General features: G+C 54.1%; 2 protein-coding genes across 4 annotated transcripts in view; one reads left to right on the top strand and one right to left on the bottom strand.

Annotated features, from left to right (window-relative positions):
• ARHGAP8 (Rho GTPase activating protein 8) overlaps positions 1-18,401 on the bottom strand; it is a 95,826-nt gene that overhangs the window by 49,219 nt on the left and 28,206 nt on the right. For all 3 annotated transcript variants that reach the window (XM_050805919.1, XM_050805918.1, XM_050805920.1), the window contains exons 3-4: positions 7,767-7,854; positions 1,088-1,219 (exon numbers count right to left, since the gene is read on the bottom strand). In XM_050805919.1, the coding sequence (XP_050661876.1) occupies positions 1,088-1,219; positions 7,767-7,854 (220 nt within the window). The remainder of the gene's footprint in view (positions 1-1,087; positions 1,220-7,766; positions 7,855-18,401) is intronic.
• Positions 1-18,401, top strand: part of SULT4A1 (sulfotransferase family 4A member 1) — a 996,812-nt gene that overhangs the window by 37,337 nt on the left and 941,074 nt on the right. The window lies entirely within an intron of this gene.

An 18,401-nucleotide genomic window follows, 5' to 3' on the forward strand; every position in this document is an offset into this window, starting at 1 on the left:
TGAAAATGACATGAAATTCACATTTCAGTGTCCATAGCGTTTTACTGGAACACAGTCCGGCAGAGTCGTTGCAATAGAGTGACTGGCCTGCAAAGCTAAAATACTGACTGATTGGCCCTTTAAGAGCAAGGATGTCAGCTTGGTGTGGTGGCTCACACCTGTAATCCCAGTACTTCCGGAGGCTGAGGTGGGAGGATCGCTTGAGCCTGGAGTTTGAGACCAGCCTGGGCCACACAGTGAGATCCCCATCTCTACAAAAAAATACAAAAACTAGCTGGGTGTGGTGGTGCGTACCTGTAGTCCAGCTACTCAGGTGGCTGAAGCAAGAGGATTGCTACAGCCCACTGAACTCCAGCCTGGGTGACAGGGCGAAACTGTCTCTCTTTTTATTTATTTTTGTATTTTTAGTAGAGATGGGGTTTCACCATGTTGGCCAGCCTGGTCTGGAACTCCTGACCTCAGGTGACCTACCCACCTTGGTTTCCCAAAGTGTTGGGATTACAGGCATGAGCCATGGTGCCTGGCCAAGACGTCTCTTAAAAAAAATAAATAAATAGGGCCGGGCGCGGTGGCTCACGCCTGTAATCCCAGCACTTTGGGAGGCCGAGGCGGGCGGATCACAAGGTCAGGAGATCGAGACCACGGTGAAACCCCGTCGCTACTAAAAATAGAAAACATTAGCTGGGCGCGCTGGCGGGCGCCTGTAGTCCCAGCTACTCGGGAGGCTGAGGCAGGAGAATGGTGGGAACCCGGGAGGCGTAGCTTGCAGTGAGCCGAGATCACGCCACTGCACTCCAGCCTGGGGGACAGAGCGAGACTCTGTCTCAAAAAAAAATAAATAAATAAAAATAAAATAAATAAATAAATAAATAAAAATAAAGGAAAAGAAAGAATCCTCTGCCCGGGATTCCAAAGTCTTAGCCCAGAGGGGAGGTGAACCCCCACTGCCCCACGTTTGCTCACCCCCTACCCTCCGCCCTTCCAGGCCCCTCCCCCACTGCATACTGTGTGAGCACTTGTGGCCACAATGCCTCCTCCTGCCACACCTAGCCCACACCCAGGTCCCCGAAGGCTTGCGGGCACGCACTTCCTGTCGAACTCCTTGTATGCGCTCTGGAGCCAGCCCAGGGATGGCTTGTTCCGGCTGTTCAGCCCGTAGTGGAAATAGATGATGGTATAATCGTTCTCGACGTACTGGTCCAGCGTGTACTTCAAATACCTGGCATAACACAGAAGATTCAGTTATGAAAATCACCTGGCCGGGCACGGTGGCTCAAGCCTGTAATCCCAGCACTTTGGGAGGCCGAGGCGGGTGGATCATGAGGTCAGGAGATCGAGACCATCCCGGCTAACATGGTGAAACCCCATCTCTACTAAAAAATACAAAAAACTAGCCAGGTGAGGTGGCGGGCACCTGTAGTCCCAGCTACTCGGGAGGCTGAGGCAGGAGAATGGCGTGAACCCGGGAGGCAGAGCTTGCAGTGAGCCAAGATCCGGCCACTGCACTCCAGCCTGGGCAACAGAGCGAGACTCTGTCTCAAAAAAAAAAAAAAAAAAAAAAGATCACCTGCTCATTATTGAAATCCAACGTTTCCTGCAACGGCAGCTGTGGTCACCCAGTGGGTGCCAGCACTGGGCCACACGGAGACTCCATGCACCGTGGGCCCCGGTCCTCATTTCCCAGATGACCTCTGAGGCTGAGGCGTTAAGGGACTTACCTAAGGTCACACAACTAGTAAGGGGATGTGGTAGGTGAAAATATGGCCCGTGGAAAGAAATCTTTATCAAATCCGTGGAACCTGAGAATATGACCTTATCTGGGAAAAAGGTCCTTTGCAGGTGCAATTAAATGTAGGACCTTGAGAGGAGGGGCTCATCCTGGACTACCCAGGCGGACCTTCGGTGCAATCACATGCATCCCTCTAAGGCAGACGTGAAGATGAGAAGTCAGAGGGGAGAAGGTCGCGTGAAGACAGAGGCAAAGCAGAGCAGAGCGTGACGTGGCCACCAGCCCTGGAAGGCCCGGGACTGCCGACAGCCTTTATGGGCTGGACAGGCAAGGAAGGGATTCTCCCCTCCGCAGGGAGCACGGCCCTGCCCACACCTTGATTGTGAACTTCCGGCCTCCAGAATGGTGAGAGAATACACTTCTGGTTTTACGCCACCACATTTGTAGTCATGGTTACGGCAGCCCCAGGAAACTCGTGAGGAGGATGAGCTGGGATTCGAACCCAGGAATGCTTGACTGCTCAGCCCTTGCCATTAACCCCAATACCACAGGCCCTTCCACCTCAGACGCCCTGCTGCTTGCTGCATTTCTTTTTTTTTTTTTTTTTGAGATGGAGTCTCGCTCTGTCGCCCAGGCTGGAGTGCAGTGGCCAGATCTCAGCTCACTGCAAGCTCCGCCTCCCGGGTTCACGCCATTCTCCTGCCTCAGCCTCCCGAGTAGCTGGGACTACAGGCGCCCGCCACCTCGCCCGGCTAGTTTTTTGTATTTTTTAGTAGAGACGGGGTTTCACCGTGTTAGCCAGGATAGTCTCGATCTCCTGACCTCGTGATCCACCCGTCTCGGCCTCCCAAAGTGCTGGGATTACAGGCTTGAGCCACCGCGCCCGGCCTGCTTGCTGCATTTCTAAGGCAAGCAATTCCCTCTTTCCAGGTGAGCTTCTAACATTTTGCTTTTCATTATAAAGTGAGAGTCCTGACACTGCTCTGCGTCTGTCACCTGCCACCCACTATGGTGTAGGCTCTACCCACTTCCCATGGACCACGTTCCATCCTGCCCTGCTGCACCAAGGAAGCATTGTCTTCATGTCACCTGTGGGAAAGGGCTTGCCCTGCCATCTGCAGGAGGAAGGGCTGCAGAAGGACCTCCTTCCTAACCCTCCATCAGCACTCTGCAGGGCCTGACACTGAGCCAGTCAGGCCATGATCCCTCAGCTCAGATTGTCCAGGTTCTCACCTGGAGCACGTCTTGTAATTAATCCACCCAGGTGGTCCCGCTCTCTGAGGCTGTGGGCGAGGTGCTCTGCAGACAGATGCCCCCAGAACTGCCTCAGGAGAAAGCCCCAGCTGCCTGTGCCCATCTGCAGATGCTCGGCTGGTCTTGCACTGCCCGGAAGCCTGGAGACCAAGGATGCCAGCTTCTCCTTTGTGCATCTGATTTATAAGCAACGTCAGAGTGCCCTCTGTCAAAAGCCCAAACCACCTGAACTGCAGGCCTTCTACACATTCAGTTCTCTCAATGACCTTAGCAAGCAGGTACTATTATTTCCATTTTATAGACAAGTCAACTGAGGCTCACAGAGGTGAAGCAGTAAGGGGCAGAGCTGGGCTTCGAACCAAGCAGCGTGGCTCCAGCGTCCACACACTCAGCGTCTCTGAGAGCCTGGGCTGCCATCCACGCTTGCTCCCATCCCATTGTCTGCTTTGATGTGGAGAAATCACGCACATCTGACCTCACACCATGCGTGATTTCAGATCACCCGTGGTGGAAGTAACTTCAACACCCATCTTCCAGCGCATTGCCTGTCTTGAACGCCATGTGGGCTAAGCCACTGAGGCACACTTCGCCAAGGTCATCCTTTACTGAGTCACTGTCTCAGAAGACCAGGTCGAGACTTCCACCTGAACACAGAGGGGTGGAAGAGTCCCCGAGCCACTGAGAATGTCTCACTCCTCCTCACTTCTCAGGGTAGTCACTTTCGCATTTCGCAAATGACTTTTTGGAGAAAGGGAAACTGAGGCCAGTGTCTCTGCACAGCTCATCTTCCCACTCTGGACGCCTTCTCGTAAAAGCAGGAACTCTTCCTCTGGCCCCAGTGCTGGGCTCCTCTGGGTGCCTTCTGTTCAGTGTGCTAAAATCCTCTGGGTGTCAACGCATCTGCCCACGTGCTCAGCACAGGAAGTCATTAACTAAATTACCAGTTGAGTTTCAAAGACAGACTCTTTTCTTCATCCACTTCAAAAATAGGAGCATGCATCTGGCCACAAAAAAGCCATCCGGTTGAAATGGATAGGGAGGATAACGGACGGAGTGTTTTTTTCATAAAGGCTGCAGAGAAGGCTAAGCCTGATGGCTCTTACCAAGGCCAAGAAGCCCACAGAGCACCTTTACATGAGTTAGAAAAAGATGCGTTTTCCTCTGGGAAGATGCTTGTCCCGCACTGAGTGAAAAGAATACCAGCTGATAGTAGCTTCTCATCTGGTTAGCCTTGTGCAGTGAACAACCTATACAACTGTTCAAGGAAGCCATGCTTACCACTTCCACCTAATAGTAAAGGAATCTTGAATAAGTACATAAAAGAGCACAAGGTACCAATTTGTTGTCAGGGGTGCTTTTTGTCCAATGGAGTTGAAACTCACATAATATAAATTAACCATTTTAAAATGAACAATCCTCCAGTGGCATTTAGTGTATTCACAAAGTTGTGCGATTACCTCTCTATGGTTCTGAAATATTGTTATCAACCCAAAAGAAAACCGAGACCTATTAAACAGTCATTCTCCCCATCACTCCTCCAAGCCCTGGCAACCACCAATTCACAGTCTTCGAAGGCACTTTTGTCTTTATAAGAACAGCAAATCCTGAGCTCCCTCCTGGCCCAGCAGCAGCCCCGTGGGGAGAGCTGACCCACAGGTCACGGGTCTTTCCGTGCCTAAATGACCTGACAAGGGAATGCGTCCTCTCAAGACGACCCCAGGATACGAACTTTTCCTGAATCTGGCGTCCGTCTCTCCCTGTGTGCCTGGTGAACACCAAGAGTGGGCAGCAGGCTGGCATCACCTCCTCACTGGAGTGAGCACCCTCTGGGGAAAGCCAGTCTCACTGTCTGGGGTAACCAGCCCCAGGATCCCAGCTGCATCATGCAGGTCTCACCGTGCAGCAGCAGCACTGGTGGAAGGTGCTCCTGGCACCTGCTCCCCGAGAGGTCTCCTTCGCCACTGCAGTTTCAGCTGTGGTCGGAAGATTCTTTAACAGACCAGACAGGATGCATCTATCGGGGGGACTCTCACAAAGCAACCAGCCCAAAGTCTTCTGGGTGCTTCTACGATCCGATCGTGCCTTTGTTCATCTCGAATTAGGGGTTCCAGGTCGCAGCCTACTCCCTGAGTTCCTTGGCTTTAGCAGTTAGATGCTGGCATCTGGAAGTGGCGGAAGGCACAGCCTCCCCGCCAGGGTCATGTCCTGAGCTGTCCCCAGCAGTGAGGGAGTCCGTGGCAGGCCAGGTGCCGTGCTCCCTGTCCTCACAAGGGCACAATAAATGTTTCCAGGGGCACCCAGAGATCGGCCAGGGCTCGGCCTTGGGAACGAAGCTCAACCAGTTCACTGTCAGGGAGCAAATTCCAAGGCTCTGAGAACCTAACTTCCCTCCACTGAGACTGAGCTTCTCCCCTGGGCCTGGGGAGCTCTCACTCACCTGGACGGGGATTCTGGCAGGGGCGCTGCTCTCGCTATTTTGCCAACTCTTCCCCCAGCAGCAGCTCTCCTGGGCCCGGGGGTTTCACCAGGAAGGAGGCTCGGTGGCCGCCTTATGAAAGCAGTGTGGCCAGCACAGCAGACACCAGCAGCCAGGGACAGATGAAAGAGGGGGACAGGGCGCCCAAGGCCATACACAGGCGAGGGGCAGGCGCTGCCTTCTGAGCAACAGGAAACGGCCAGTGCAGAGGGTGCAGGGCAGGAAGCCCATGTGGCTTTGAGAAGGGTGACGGAGGGAGGGAAGGAAACAGGCAGACTTAAGAGGCCCGGGCCAGAGCTCAAGAATGTGGACTCAAAGACGTCCTGGGCTGGAGAAGGCTCAGTCCTGGAGGGGGTCTGGTGGCCTGGGGGTCATGTGACAGCCATCTAAGGGCCCATGAGTCAATCTAGTTTAGGTTAGACTTTCACTCTGAACATCCAGTCTGTGCTGAGCACGAAACAGTGATGGAGAAGTGTGGGCATGGGAGGGGGTGTGTGCATGAGAGAGGGGTGTGGGCATGAGAGGAGTTGTGGGCATGGGAGGGGCTGTGTGTAGGGGAGGGCGTGTGTGCACAGGAGGGCGTGTGGGCACGGGAGGGGGTGTGGGCACGGGAGGGGGTGTGAGCACGGGAGGGGGTGTGAGCACGGGAGGGGTGTGGGCACGGGAGGGGTGTGGGCACGAGAGGGGTGTGGGCACGGGAGGGGGTGGGTGCATGAGAGGGGTGGGCCCATGGGAGGGGGTGTGAGCATGGGAGGGGGTGTGTACATGGGAGGGGGTGTGTGCATGGGAGGAGGTGTGTGCATGGGAGGGGTGGGCCCATGGGAAGGGGTGTGTACATGGGTGGTGTGAGCATGAGAGGGGGTGTGTGCATGAGAGGGGGTGTGTGCATGGTGGTCGGGGGTGGAGAGAGGACAGCCACAGTAGGGGAATGGCACAAGATGGAGGTGAGCACACGAGGGGACATATGCAAGGGAGGATGTGTTTGGGGTTGCTGCACGCAAAGGCTGGGGAAACAGAAGGTACAGGCCCAGGAGGGGTAATGTACAGATAGATTGGGGTAATGTACGCAGCCTTGGTGGCTATGAGGGCCCCTGGGCTTGTCCCTTCAGAGGATTCTGTTCAGAGCAGTAAAAGGTTCCTTGACCAAGTCAGTTGGGAAACGGCCTGAGACCTCCCCTTCTCAATGCTCCTGGCGCTTGTTGGTATGGGAAACCAACAACCTGGATTTTCTATGGCCCCCACCCCGTACCAGCTGTGGCGCCCATGCGCACCTGGGTAGCGCTGGGTGTATACAAGGTCCAAGCACCCCTCACTCAGCCCCTTCCATGTCCCACTGCCTTGTGTCTCAGAGTCATCTCCTGGCCTCAGTTTCCCAAACCGCAATGTTGATTTCCTCAGTTCACAGGTGGGCCCTGATACAGTGACTATCCAATGCCTCACATACAGTAGGTGTTCAATAGATGCCTGCTGAGCCGATGACAGCAGCAGCAGCAGGCCCTTGTCTTCTGTCCTGGGTTTGAATGGCACCCCCCAAAATTCCACCCAGAACCTCAGAGTGTGACCTAATTTGGAAATAGGGTCTTTGCTGGTATAATTAGTTCAGATGAGGTGCTATGGGATTAGGGTGGCCCTAGTCCAGTGGCTGGTGTCCTTATGAGATAGGAAGACACAGAGGCAAAAAGGCCATGTGAAGACTGAGGCAGAGAAGGGAATGACACGGTCACCAGTCACCCGGGGCCCCCTGGAGCTGGAAGAGGCCAGAAGCTCCCCCGCAGCCTCCAGGGGGAGGGCAGCCCTGCCGCTGCCTTGACCTTGGAGACTGGTGCCCTCCAGAACCAAGGAAGGTCCACTCAGCATTTTAAGCTGCCAAGCATGTGGTCTTTTGTTACGGCAGCCACAAGAAACTCATACAGCTCCGAAGGTGTTCCCGGAGAGAGGCCCAGGGAGGTTTCAAAGGGACAGTGTGTGTGGGAGGCCTGGCACTTGGCAGCCATGTCATCTGTAAGGTTGGTCTACACCTAGGACCAGGGTACTGTCCCTAACTCCAAAGGGAGGCACCCACAGCTCGAGTAGCTAAAAGGAAACCAAACATGGCTCCCACTGTGCTAATGAATGGTGCACGGAAGCCCAGGGACCGGGGGTGTCCACAGATGGCCCTCCAGTAGGCTTATGAGTGCAACAGCTCTGCACACCAACAAGTTCACAAAGGAGGCCTCAGAGCAGGTGACTCACAGGGAGGTGGGGTGAAGGGATGGGTACAAGCAACATGGAAAGACAGGGACAGAAAGAGAGGAGCAGGACACTCACTCCAGCAGCCGCTGGTGGTCCAGCTCATGGGAGGGTGGCATCCGGCAGCAGCTGAACGTGACAACGCGTCTTCCAAAGCGGTCGTCCCCTGGAAGAGCAGACACAGGTGAGCCTCTGTGCCACCTTCTCCTAGAAAACCCTTGGGCACTTAGCAAAAAGCAGCCTCCTTGGCCAGCCCAGCCTGAGCTGGGAGGCACAGGCAGCAGCATTGCGACACCTGCTAAGTGAGCGTCCACCAAGTGTGGCTTTACACACATGGCCCAAGTTCATCTTCACGACCAGCCATACCCTGGAAATAATCCCCCCACTTTATAGATAGAAAACTGAGGCCCAGCAGGGTTAAGTCATCAGTGCAAAGCCAGCCGGCAGGCTGTACCAAAGACTTAAAACGAGACACATCTGACTTCAAAGGCAGGATATAGCTTTTTGCCACGGTGGAGGCCAGCGTGGCCTGGGGGACAGTGGCTCTTGGGCATGACCTCATGTCGGGGATTCAGGAGCCCTCTCAGGAGTACAGATGCTCAGTCCTGCCCTCCGTCATAGCCCGGGCTACCCTGTGTCTCTTGACACATCTGTGTCGCCAACATGGACAGCTGCAGGGAGGGGCGCCCCCCACACATGGACAGCTTCGGGGAGGGGCACCCCCCCACACACATGGACAGCTGTGGGGTGGGGTACCCCTTGAGAGCTGGGACTGGGTCTACTTATCTCTGTCCCCAGAATCCAGGCTCCGGGCCAGGCGCTTAGTGAGATAAAAAGAACAGGCCGGGTGCAGTGGCTCATGTTTGTAATTCCAGTATTTTGGGAAGCCGAAGCGGGCAGATCATTTGAGGTCAGGAGTTTGAGACCAGCCTGGCTAGCATGATGAAACCCCATCTCTACTAAAAGTACAAAAAAATTAGCCAGGCATGGTGGCACATGTCTGCAGTCACAGCTACCTGGGAGGCTGAGGCAGGAGAATGGCTTGAACACGGAAGGCAGAGGTTGCACTGAGCCGAGAACACGTCATTGCACTCTAGCCTGGATGACAGAGCAAGACTTTGTCTCAAAGATAAGATAGAACAGACTCCTGAAGGAGAGGGCCCTGCGGACCATCCTCCATGCCTACAGACACAGCTGCCCCGCCCCTCCCAGCCCCGACCCCGCCTTGCTCCACCCCACAAATGGCCAGAGGAGGTTAGAGACCTCATGGTTCAGACCTTCCTCCTCTCTGCCCAGGGCCCTGAAAGAGAGGACCCCCTGCGTGCAGGACACCCTCGGGAAGGCCCTGACAGTGACTCAAGTGCAGTCTGATGTCACCCCCCACCCCCTGGATTCCCCGCACTTTCTCATTCCAGGGCCACAGCTCAGGGACACGGAGAATGGATGGGCTGCCCCGCTTCCCAGCACCCACAGCTTCTTCATTACAATTAAACACACAAGGACACAGGTAAGAACAGCCTGTGGCACAACACATGCCAAGGGTGAAAATGCGGCACAAAGGGGTGCAGGCAGTGGGGAGGGAGCCCAAACCCACACCAGGCTGTCGTCAGGAGTGGGGAACATGGAGATCCCTCCACTCTGGTCCACGAGGCCCCCACTGGCCTCCTCTCTGCCCCTGAGGACCTGGCCCAGCAGCCTTCGTTCAATTCTTCAAGAGCATCCTCCTGCCCGAGCTTCCACCTGGAATGCTCCGCCGCCTCCTTCCCGACTCTACACCCCTTCCCACTAAACCCCACCTCTGCAGGAAAACTGTTGCCCCCCATCCACAATGCCCCCGGGCCGGTCTGTGGACGTGCCGTTGCATATGGGAGCAGCTCCTCTGGCCATGAGCACAGACAGGGGCTCCAACCCCAGTGGTGCGGGCCCAGGAGGGGTAATCTACAGGGAGAGGCCACACACAGCCTTGGTGACTTTGAGGGCCCCTGGGGTTGTCCCTTCAACGGGCTCTGCTCAACGCAGTGAACAGTTCGTTGGCCAAGGTTCCGGGCCTGGCACAGGTGCTGGGGGCTGTGCAAAGGGGCCCAGGCCCTGGCTTCTCTGAGGGTGCCCATCTCCCAGGAGACCTTGGGGCACCCAGGGTGGGGGCTGGGGATGGGAAGCCTGGAGCAGGCTGCAGCCCTTCCTCCCAGCACTTTCTGCTCCCTCTTCCTTTCCACCCACACCTGCGCCTTCCAGCACAAGAGCATTTGCATTTTTAAAAGTCCAGTTCCTCAGTGGCACCAACCACATTTCAGGTGTCCAGCAGTCACGCGCAGTGGGGGCTGCCCTGTACAAGGCAGGGATGGAGTGTGTCCAGCATACAGAACATTCCACTGGGCAGCGCTGACCTCGAGGGTGCAGACTAGGGTGTAGACCTCAGGGAAGGGGCTATGGGACTGCTCAGTCCGCTTCTAACCCTGTGTACTCGGGGAAGAGTGCCCCAGCCCAGCCCAAAAGAAAACACAAGTCCCCCTGAACCCTCAGAATGTGACACTGGAAACAGGGTCACCACAGATTTAATTAGCTAAGCATCAAGATAAGATTATCCTGGATTTAGGGTAGGCTTCAAATCTAGTAACTGGCAGGGCACAGTGGTTCACACCTGCAATCCCAGCACTTTGGGGGCCAAGGTGGGAGGATCACTTGAGCCCAGGAGTTCGAGACCAGCCTGGGCAACATAATGAGACCTTCCTTGTCTCTAAAAAAATTTTTTTGGCCAGGTGCGGTGGCTCTCTCTTGTAATTCCAGCACTTTGGGAGGCCGAGGCGGGCGGATCACCCTAGGTCAGGAGTTCAAGACCTGCCTGGTTAACATGGTGAAACCCCCTCTCTACTAAATATAAAAAATTAGCTGGGTGTGGTGGTGCACACTGGTAGTCCCAGCTACTCAGGAAGCTGAGGCAGGAGAATCTCTTGAACTCGGGAGGCAGAGGTTGCAGTGAGCCAAGATTGCACCAATGCACTCTAGCCTGGGCAACACAGTGAGACTTCGTCTCAAAAAAAAACAAAAACAAAAAAACAAACTTATTGGCCGGGTGTGGTCGCTCACACCTGTAATCCCAGCACTTTGGGAGGCCAAGGCGGGTGGATCACAAGATCAGGAGTTTGACACCAGCCTGGCCAATATGGTGAAACCCCGTCTCTACTAAAAATACAAAAAAATAGCCAGGTGTGGTGGGGGTACGCCTATAGTCCCAGCTACTTGGGAGGCTGAGGCAGGAGAATCGCTTGAACCCGGGAGACAGAGGGTGCAGTGAGCCAAGATCTTGCCCCTGTACTCCAGCCTGGGCGACAGAGCGAGACTCTGTCTCAAAAAACAAACAAACAAAAACGACAAATTGTTTAAATTAGCCAGTTGTGGTGACATGCGCCTCTAGTCCCAGCTACTCAGGAGGCTGAGGTGGGAGGATCACTTGAGCCTGGGAGGTCAAGGCTGCAGTGAGCTGTGATCGCGCCACTGCACTCCAGCCTGGGTGACACGGCAAGACCCTGTCTCAAGAAGAAAAAAAATTCATTACAACTGTTCTCAGAGTGTGTCCTTGGAACGAGAAGGGATGTCAGTGAGCTTTCTCACCCCTCAGCTATGAAAGGTCATGAATCAAGATTCCACACTTCGCTGGGTGCGGTGGCTCACGCCTGTAATCCCAGCTCTTTGGGAGGCTGAGGTGGAGGGCTCACTTGAGCTCAGGAATTTGAGGCTGCAGTGAGCAAGGACCATGCCACTACACTACAGCCTGGGCAACAGAGTGAGACCCTGTCTCTTGAAAAAAATTTTTAAAAAAAGTACACACCTGCGTGCATGCATGTACCCACACGCACACTGGCACGAGTGCACACACACGCACACGCACAGCGTGTGAACTCAGATGTCCCCGCCCTGGCTGCCTGGCCAGGGGACTGTTTTTTATTTAGGCCACGCATCTGATTCTTCCCGGGAGCCTGGAAGCTACTCTGAGGTTTGGAATCCTAGAGCAATTTCACAGCTTCCAAATACAGCATCCTCTTCATTTCACAGTTCCTTACGAATTCTGGTCACGCTTCCCATTTGTTTAGCAAGCTTCTGTTTTAAAGGGTTGCACTGTAAGCCACGCTTTTATTTGCTTCCCTTGCCAAGTGGGAGTTTTCAGGCAGAAAATCTTCAATGGCCACCCCTGAAAGTAGAGTGTTTTCCAGACAAAGTGTCTGCCACCGTGGAGGCCAGGGGTTCTATGGCTGACCCGGAGCCTGTGCCCGCCTCCTGTGGGATAAAAGCGGAAAGAACAACTTTGCTCCTCAAGTGATGAATCATTTATATGGCTACTGAAGAAACAAGGAGTCAAATCAATGCCTTTAGGGTTGAAAGAGAAAGATAACATCAGGATAAAAAATTTAAAAAAACTGAGTAGCATTATCATCTCTGGAATCAGAGCAAGTGCAAAAGTCTTGGGGGATGTGCTAGATAATTGGACCAATGGAAGATCAGCTCAACCAGCATTTGTTGGGGGCCTGCTGTGCACTCAGCTCTGGAGAGAGAGACAGCCCCTGCCAGGCCCCAGGGCCCAGGGGAAAGGGATCGGGGGAAGTGGCAGGTCCACGCCCAGCCCCACAAGCACCTCTCTGGGAACCGTGGGAGCCCTGGCAGCCACACCCATCACCTATGTCTGCAACGGCTTTTATCTGGGCTCAGACCACCCTTCACAGGTTGAGGGCACCCGCACGAGAATGCCACCCACACGTCTGGCCAGCTGGCTACAAATCTAGGGGTTCCCACAATCCCTTCCTGTTTGCTAATTCGCTAGAATGACTTGAGAGCTCAGGAAGGCACTACACTAACAATTACAGTTTTATCACAAACATCGCAATTCAGGACCAGCCACAGGAAGAGACGCGCAGGGTGAGATGTGGGAGCGTCCTGGCCACAGAGCGTCTGTGACCTCTCTCCCGTGGAGTCAGGAGGCCTCCCCTTTGCGCCCATCGTCATAGCATCACCAACCGGTGATGGCCGAGCGGCCAACGGAACCTCTAGAAATCCAGGGCCCCCACTGAAGCTTCATTTCGTCGGTGGGACTGATGGAATCACAGGCCACAGAGTGAACTCAGCCTCCAGCCCTTCCCTTCCTGGAGGTCTTGGAGCCCCACCCCATGAATAACAAAGATACTCCTTTCACTTGAGAAATTCCAAAGACTTAGTTACATTGCGGGAACTGTGGACCAACGATGGCCAGCCCCATTCCGAAAGATACAGCATCGGCCCACCCCGCACCGCCACCCACCGTTGGCTGCCCCAGAGGAGCACACCGTGGGGGCCTCCACCCACCAGGCAGAGACGCAGCAGATGCTGGTCTCCAGCAACAGCAGAGGCAGCAGAAGCCGGGGCGCCGGGCAGTGGCTTTGTGTCCAGCTCCAGGCCATTCTGGGGAGCACAGCAGCGTCTGCTCTGGGACCCCTGTCACTGAGGAACCACAGGGGGTGTTCAGAGGTCACAGATGTGCCTCCCTGAGCTACTGCAACCCAAATGGGAGGGAGGGTCAAGGTCGCCGGGGCAAGGACTGAGGTTTGACTTTCTCTATGGAGCCTGGGAAGCCGGTGAGGAGGGGTGGGGACAGCCTGCAGCAAGGCCAGCGGAGGCTGCGGACGTGGAAAGGAGTGCAGATCCCAGGGACAGCGGCAAAGCCACTTACAGAGGAGGAGACACAGGAGGAGGAGCTGTCTGTGCTTGTGTGGGCAAGAGGGGCTGCGGTGCCACCTGGGGTCGGGGAGGGGCTGGGAGGCTTGGAGGAGCAGCCCGCCAGGCTGGTGGGTCCCGGGAGGTATCCTAGGAGGCCTGGTGAGAGAACTCGGCTCAGACCTGGTGTCCAAGAAAGAGAACCCTGTGGGCCACAATGGGCCACCGCAGGTCTTAGGCAGCTACTCTGCAGGTCCCAGCACCCTCCTTCTCATACCTACAGGCCCATCCCAAACCAGGGGGCTCCCCTCCACCTCCCTCCCTCGTCTGGTTTGCAGGTGGTGGGGAGGGGAGGGCTCGTGGCCTGCCAGTGCACCGGTACCTATCGCTGGTCAGGGTGTTTGTGCTGGCTGGGGTGGTGTGGGGAGGGGACCCGTGGCTCTGGTCAGCTGGCCCAGAGGGTAGAGGGGGATGTGAGGATGAAGCCAAGATAGGCAGATAAGGATGAATTCCCACCTGAGGAGCTTGAACTCAGTTCAGCCAGCCACAGGGCCCGAGGTACCCAACCACACCAGGAGCCCCCGTCCACTCTGCCATCTGCAATGAGGGTCAGAGGGTCCCAGGACAGAGTATGGTACATGCAAAGGGACCCCAGCCCAGAGCCCACACTGGGTCATGTCCCTGCTCCTCATAAGCATCCTGCTTGCATACAGTGCTGACTCATTCATTCAGTAAACACCTATTAAACACCTACTGTTTGAAGAGCCCATGGCCTTGCATGATACTGAGCTCTGAAAGTGAGCTGCCATTGAAGGCTTTTTACTCCCTCCCAAACCAGAAGGGCAACTAATTTGGTACTTTGTTTTCATACCAACAGATTTCTTTTTTTTTTCCCAAGAGACAGAGTTTGGCAGGAGTGCAGTAGCATGAGCATAACTCACTGCAGCCTTGATCTCCTGGGCTCAAACGATCCTCTCGTCTCAGCCTCCCAAGTAGCTGGGATTACAGGCATGAGCCACAGCATCTGGCTCATATCAATAGGTTTTTTTTTTTGTTTTTTTTTGAGATGGAGTCTCGCTCTGTCGCCCAGGCTGGAGTGCAGTGGCACAGTCTCGGCTCACTGCAAGCTCCGCCTCCCAGGTTCACGCCATTCTCCTGCCTCAGCCTCCCCAGTAGTTGGGACTACAGGCGCCCGCCACCACGCCCGGCTAATTTTTTGTATTTTTAGTACAGACGGAGTTTCACCGTGTTAGCCAGGATGGTCTCGATCTCCTGACCTCGTGATCCGCCCGCCTCAGCCTCCCTAAGTGCTGGGATTACAGGCATGAGCCACCGCGCTCCACCATCAATAGATTTCTAAATGTCCTTCCAAATGAACACACAGCATTATTCACACCTGATAAACTTACAAAGCTTAGAGCAAGTGCCATAGTGGAGAAGTTGGGTTCCTTATACTATTATTTCTACATCTGAAGCATTTGAAAATTTCCATAATGAAGTTTATTATTATTTTTTTTTTTTCTGAGACGGAGTCTTGCTCTGTTGCCCAGGCTGGAGTGCAGTGGCCCAATTTAGCTCACTGCAACCTCCGCCTCCTGGATTCAAGCAATTCTCCTGCCTCAGGCTCCCCAGTAGCTGGGACTACAGGTGCACACCATCAGGCCTGGCTAATTTTTTGTATTTTTAGTAGAGATGAGGTTTTGCCATGTTTGCCAGGCTGGTCTCAAACTCCTGACCTCGTGATCCGCCTGCCTCGGCCTCCCAAAGTGCTGGGATTACAGGGTGAGCCACTGTGCCTGGCCAATGAAAAGGTTTAAAAAGAGAGAGAAAAAGCAAAGGGCTGTACCCAGCCTGCCAGAGTAGAATCTCTTCCTCTGCCCAGTCCCTGGCTGGGCTGGTGCCTCTTTGGTCATCTGCAATATGGAAATACTAATGAAACTGACTTGGAGGGGTTACAGGAAGGATTAAACCAATAACCTGCAGGAAATCTTGGCCCAGCCCCAGAACACAGTAAGTACATTGTGAGCTGTTACTACGGACCAGGTAGGATGCTGGGTGCTTCCAGGAGTGCTATGTCTCATCTCTTCTTTTACAGGTGAGAAAACTGAGGCCCAGAGGCCAAGTAAGCATATCAGGATGGGTTGACACGGGCAGCTGGCCGAGGCTGACTCCCAGCCAAGCCTCCGCAGCTTCCTCTGCCCTGTGCACGTCCCACACTGAGGCCGGCCTTTCTCGCTCCCTCGGTCTCCCCAGCAGCTGAGAGGCATCCCCAGAACTTTCAACCTTCCCACTTATTAAGCCGTCAATGCTGCATCTGTGTTGATGCCATCAGTCAATATGAGTAAATACCCTTCGCTGTTCTCTGGGAACACAGGCCAGCACATCAAAACCAGACTTCAATATGATATAATATGGAAGGAAATGAAAACTATCAATAAAATGCAGATTCTGCAAGGCATCAGATGAATTCACGACCCCTGTTTCTCCCCTCGCTGGTTACACCACCACATCACTCACTGTCTGTGCAACGGGAGAAGCCTGGTTTATGAATAAAGAAACGATTCCCAGAGCTGTTACCCACAGGATGCGCAGGGCGATTCATCATTCTCTCCCAGTGGAGGGCGATTAAAACGCATCATAAAGGCAGCAGCAATCTATCGGGAGGGAGTCGCACGTTTGCTATGGTTTTTGTTTGAAGTTGCTAACCAATTTTGCAAAAGTGGAAGGAGAGCTGACCTCCCTTCAGGCCTGCGTGCTGCAGGAAAGCTCAGCTGGCCACGGAATGGGTTATGTGCCGGAAGATCCGAACCGAGGGCGGTGGATGTGTGTCGTCCTGCAGGGTCAGGTCCAGCGTGGACTTCTCTCTCTCTCCCCTGCCATTCACCACCCTCCACGTCTCTGAGCATCTACCTCTGCCTCTACTGGTCCTCAGACCTGGAACCTTCCATTCCCCACCCTGCTTCACACCACCTGATGGATCTCCACTCTGAGGTCCCAGCCTCAGTCCCAGACCAGAGCTTCAGACCCCAAAACACTTGCTCAGCCCCACGATGACCACTTCTTAAAATACTGAAGTCAACTTTATTTACAAAACACTATTCTGGCCAGGTGCGGTGGCGCATGCCTATAATCCCAACACTTGGGGAGGCCGAGGTGGGAGGATCCCCTGAGGTCAGGAGTTTGAATCCAGCCTGGCCAACATGATTAAACCCCATCTCTACTAAAAATACAAAAATTAGCCGGGCGTGGTGGCAGGCACCTGTAATCCCAGCTACTCAGGAGGCTGAGGCAGGGGAATCACTTGAACCTGGGAGACGGAGGTAGCAGTGAGCCAAGATCATGCCACTGCACTCCGGCCTGGGCAACAAAGTAAGACTTCGTTTCAAAAAACATAAAACAAAACAAAACAAAAAAACCACTATTGTTGGTGCCAAAATTCTACAAAGCTTCCATTTGGCCAAGTATATAGTCACTCAAGCAGGGAGAGATCATTCAAAATTTTGTTTGACAGAAATTTGGTTTCTGGCTGGTTTCTAGATGTTGGTCATAGGGGAAGTGGCACCTGGGAGAGAAAAATTGAGAAACACGTTGGTGGGGAGTGACATCTGGTGACACCTCAAGAATACAGGAGAGCCCTCGGCCTAAGAAGTCCTGGAGGGGTCCATGCCACGCCCTGGAGGAGCAGGAGGGAAGGGGGTTCCTGGTCCTGAACTGTCCCCCTGGGCCCACAGGAAACTCAGGTGCATGAACTGCAGTTAGGGGACGATGGAACAAAGCTGATGCCAAGGTGAGGCCCAGGAAGGGGAGAGGCCTCTGTTCTGCCAAGAACAGTCCTCAGTGAGCGGCCATCTGAGGGAGTTCTCTGCTGGTTGTCCCAATTGAAAAAGCCACTGGAGGCCAGGTGCGGTGGCTCACACCTGTAACCCCAGCACTTTGGGAGGCCGAGGCAGGTGGATCGCGAGGTCAGGAGTTCAAGACCAGCCTGACCAACATGGTGAAACCCCACATCTACTAAAAATACAAAAATTAGCCGGGCATGGTGGCAGGTGCCTATAATCCCAGCTACTCAGGAGGCTGAGGCAGAGAATTGCTTGAACCCGGGAAGTGGAGGTTGCAGTGAGCTGAGATCACACCACTGCACTCCAGCCGGGGCAACAGCGAGAGTCCATCTAAAAAAAAAAAAAAAAAACACAAACAAGAAAAGAAAGAAAAAAGAAAGAAAAAGCCACTGGCAATGGGAAGTTTTGCTCTAATTTTCTCTGTCTGTATCCATCAATGCATCTACAATGGAATGTTTAGATTTTTCTTGCTTTGGCGCCTGGACTATAAACTATTTCACCAGAGAGGAGAGTGACTTCCACTCAGCTCTTCTCCAGGCACCTCCACCCTTGTTGTTCCTGATGACTGCTGGTTAAGGCCGGCATCTTTTCAGGATGGCTGAGGCCCTCAAATGGTCTCTTGATATGGTTAAATTTCTCAAGAAGCTGGGGGTATTTTTGTTTGTTGAGATGGAGTTTTGCTCTTGTTACCCAGGCCGGAGTGCAATAATATAATCTTCACTCACTGTAACCTCCGCATCCTGGGTTCAAGGCATTCTCCTGTCTAAGCCTCCCCAGCAGCTGGGATTACAGGTGCCCACCATCACGCCCAGCTATGTTGTATATTTTTAGTACAGACAGGGTTTCACCATATTGGTCAGGCTGGTCTCGAACTCCTGACCTCAGGTGATCCACCCGACTCATCCTCCCAAAGTGCTGGGATTACAGGCATGAGCCACTGCGCCCAGAGAAGCTGCGTTGTAAATAAGTGAAAACTCTGCTCCAACACAAGAGAACTATCTAAAAGCTGTGCCATCATCTCCCAAGGAAGTCTGCAGACCCTGGCTCAAGTGTGGACTCTGAAAACTTCATACTCTCCCCGGGAGGAGCACACAACCCCAGCACAGCCCACAGCACCCTAATGACACGGAAGGACCCACAGTACACTGCACTGAAATCCCACAACATCCCTCCAAGGCTGAACCCTGGCAGG

The sequence above is a fragment of the Macaca thibetana genome, chromosome 10, assembly GCF_024542745.1.
Source record: "Macaca thibetana thibetana isolate TM-01 chromosome 10, ASM2454274v1, whole genome shotgun sequence".
In the NCBI taxonomy this organism is placed as follows: domain Eukaryota; kingdom Metazoa; phylum Chordata; class Mammalia; order Primates; family Cercopithecidae; genus Macaca; species Macaca thibetana.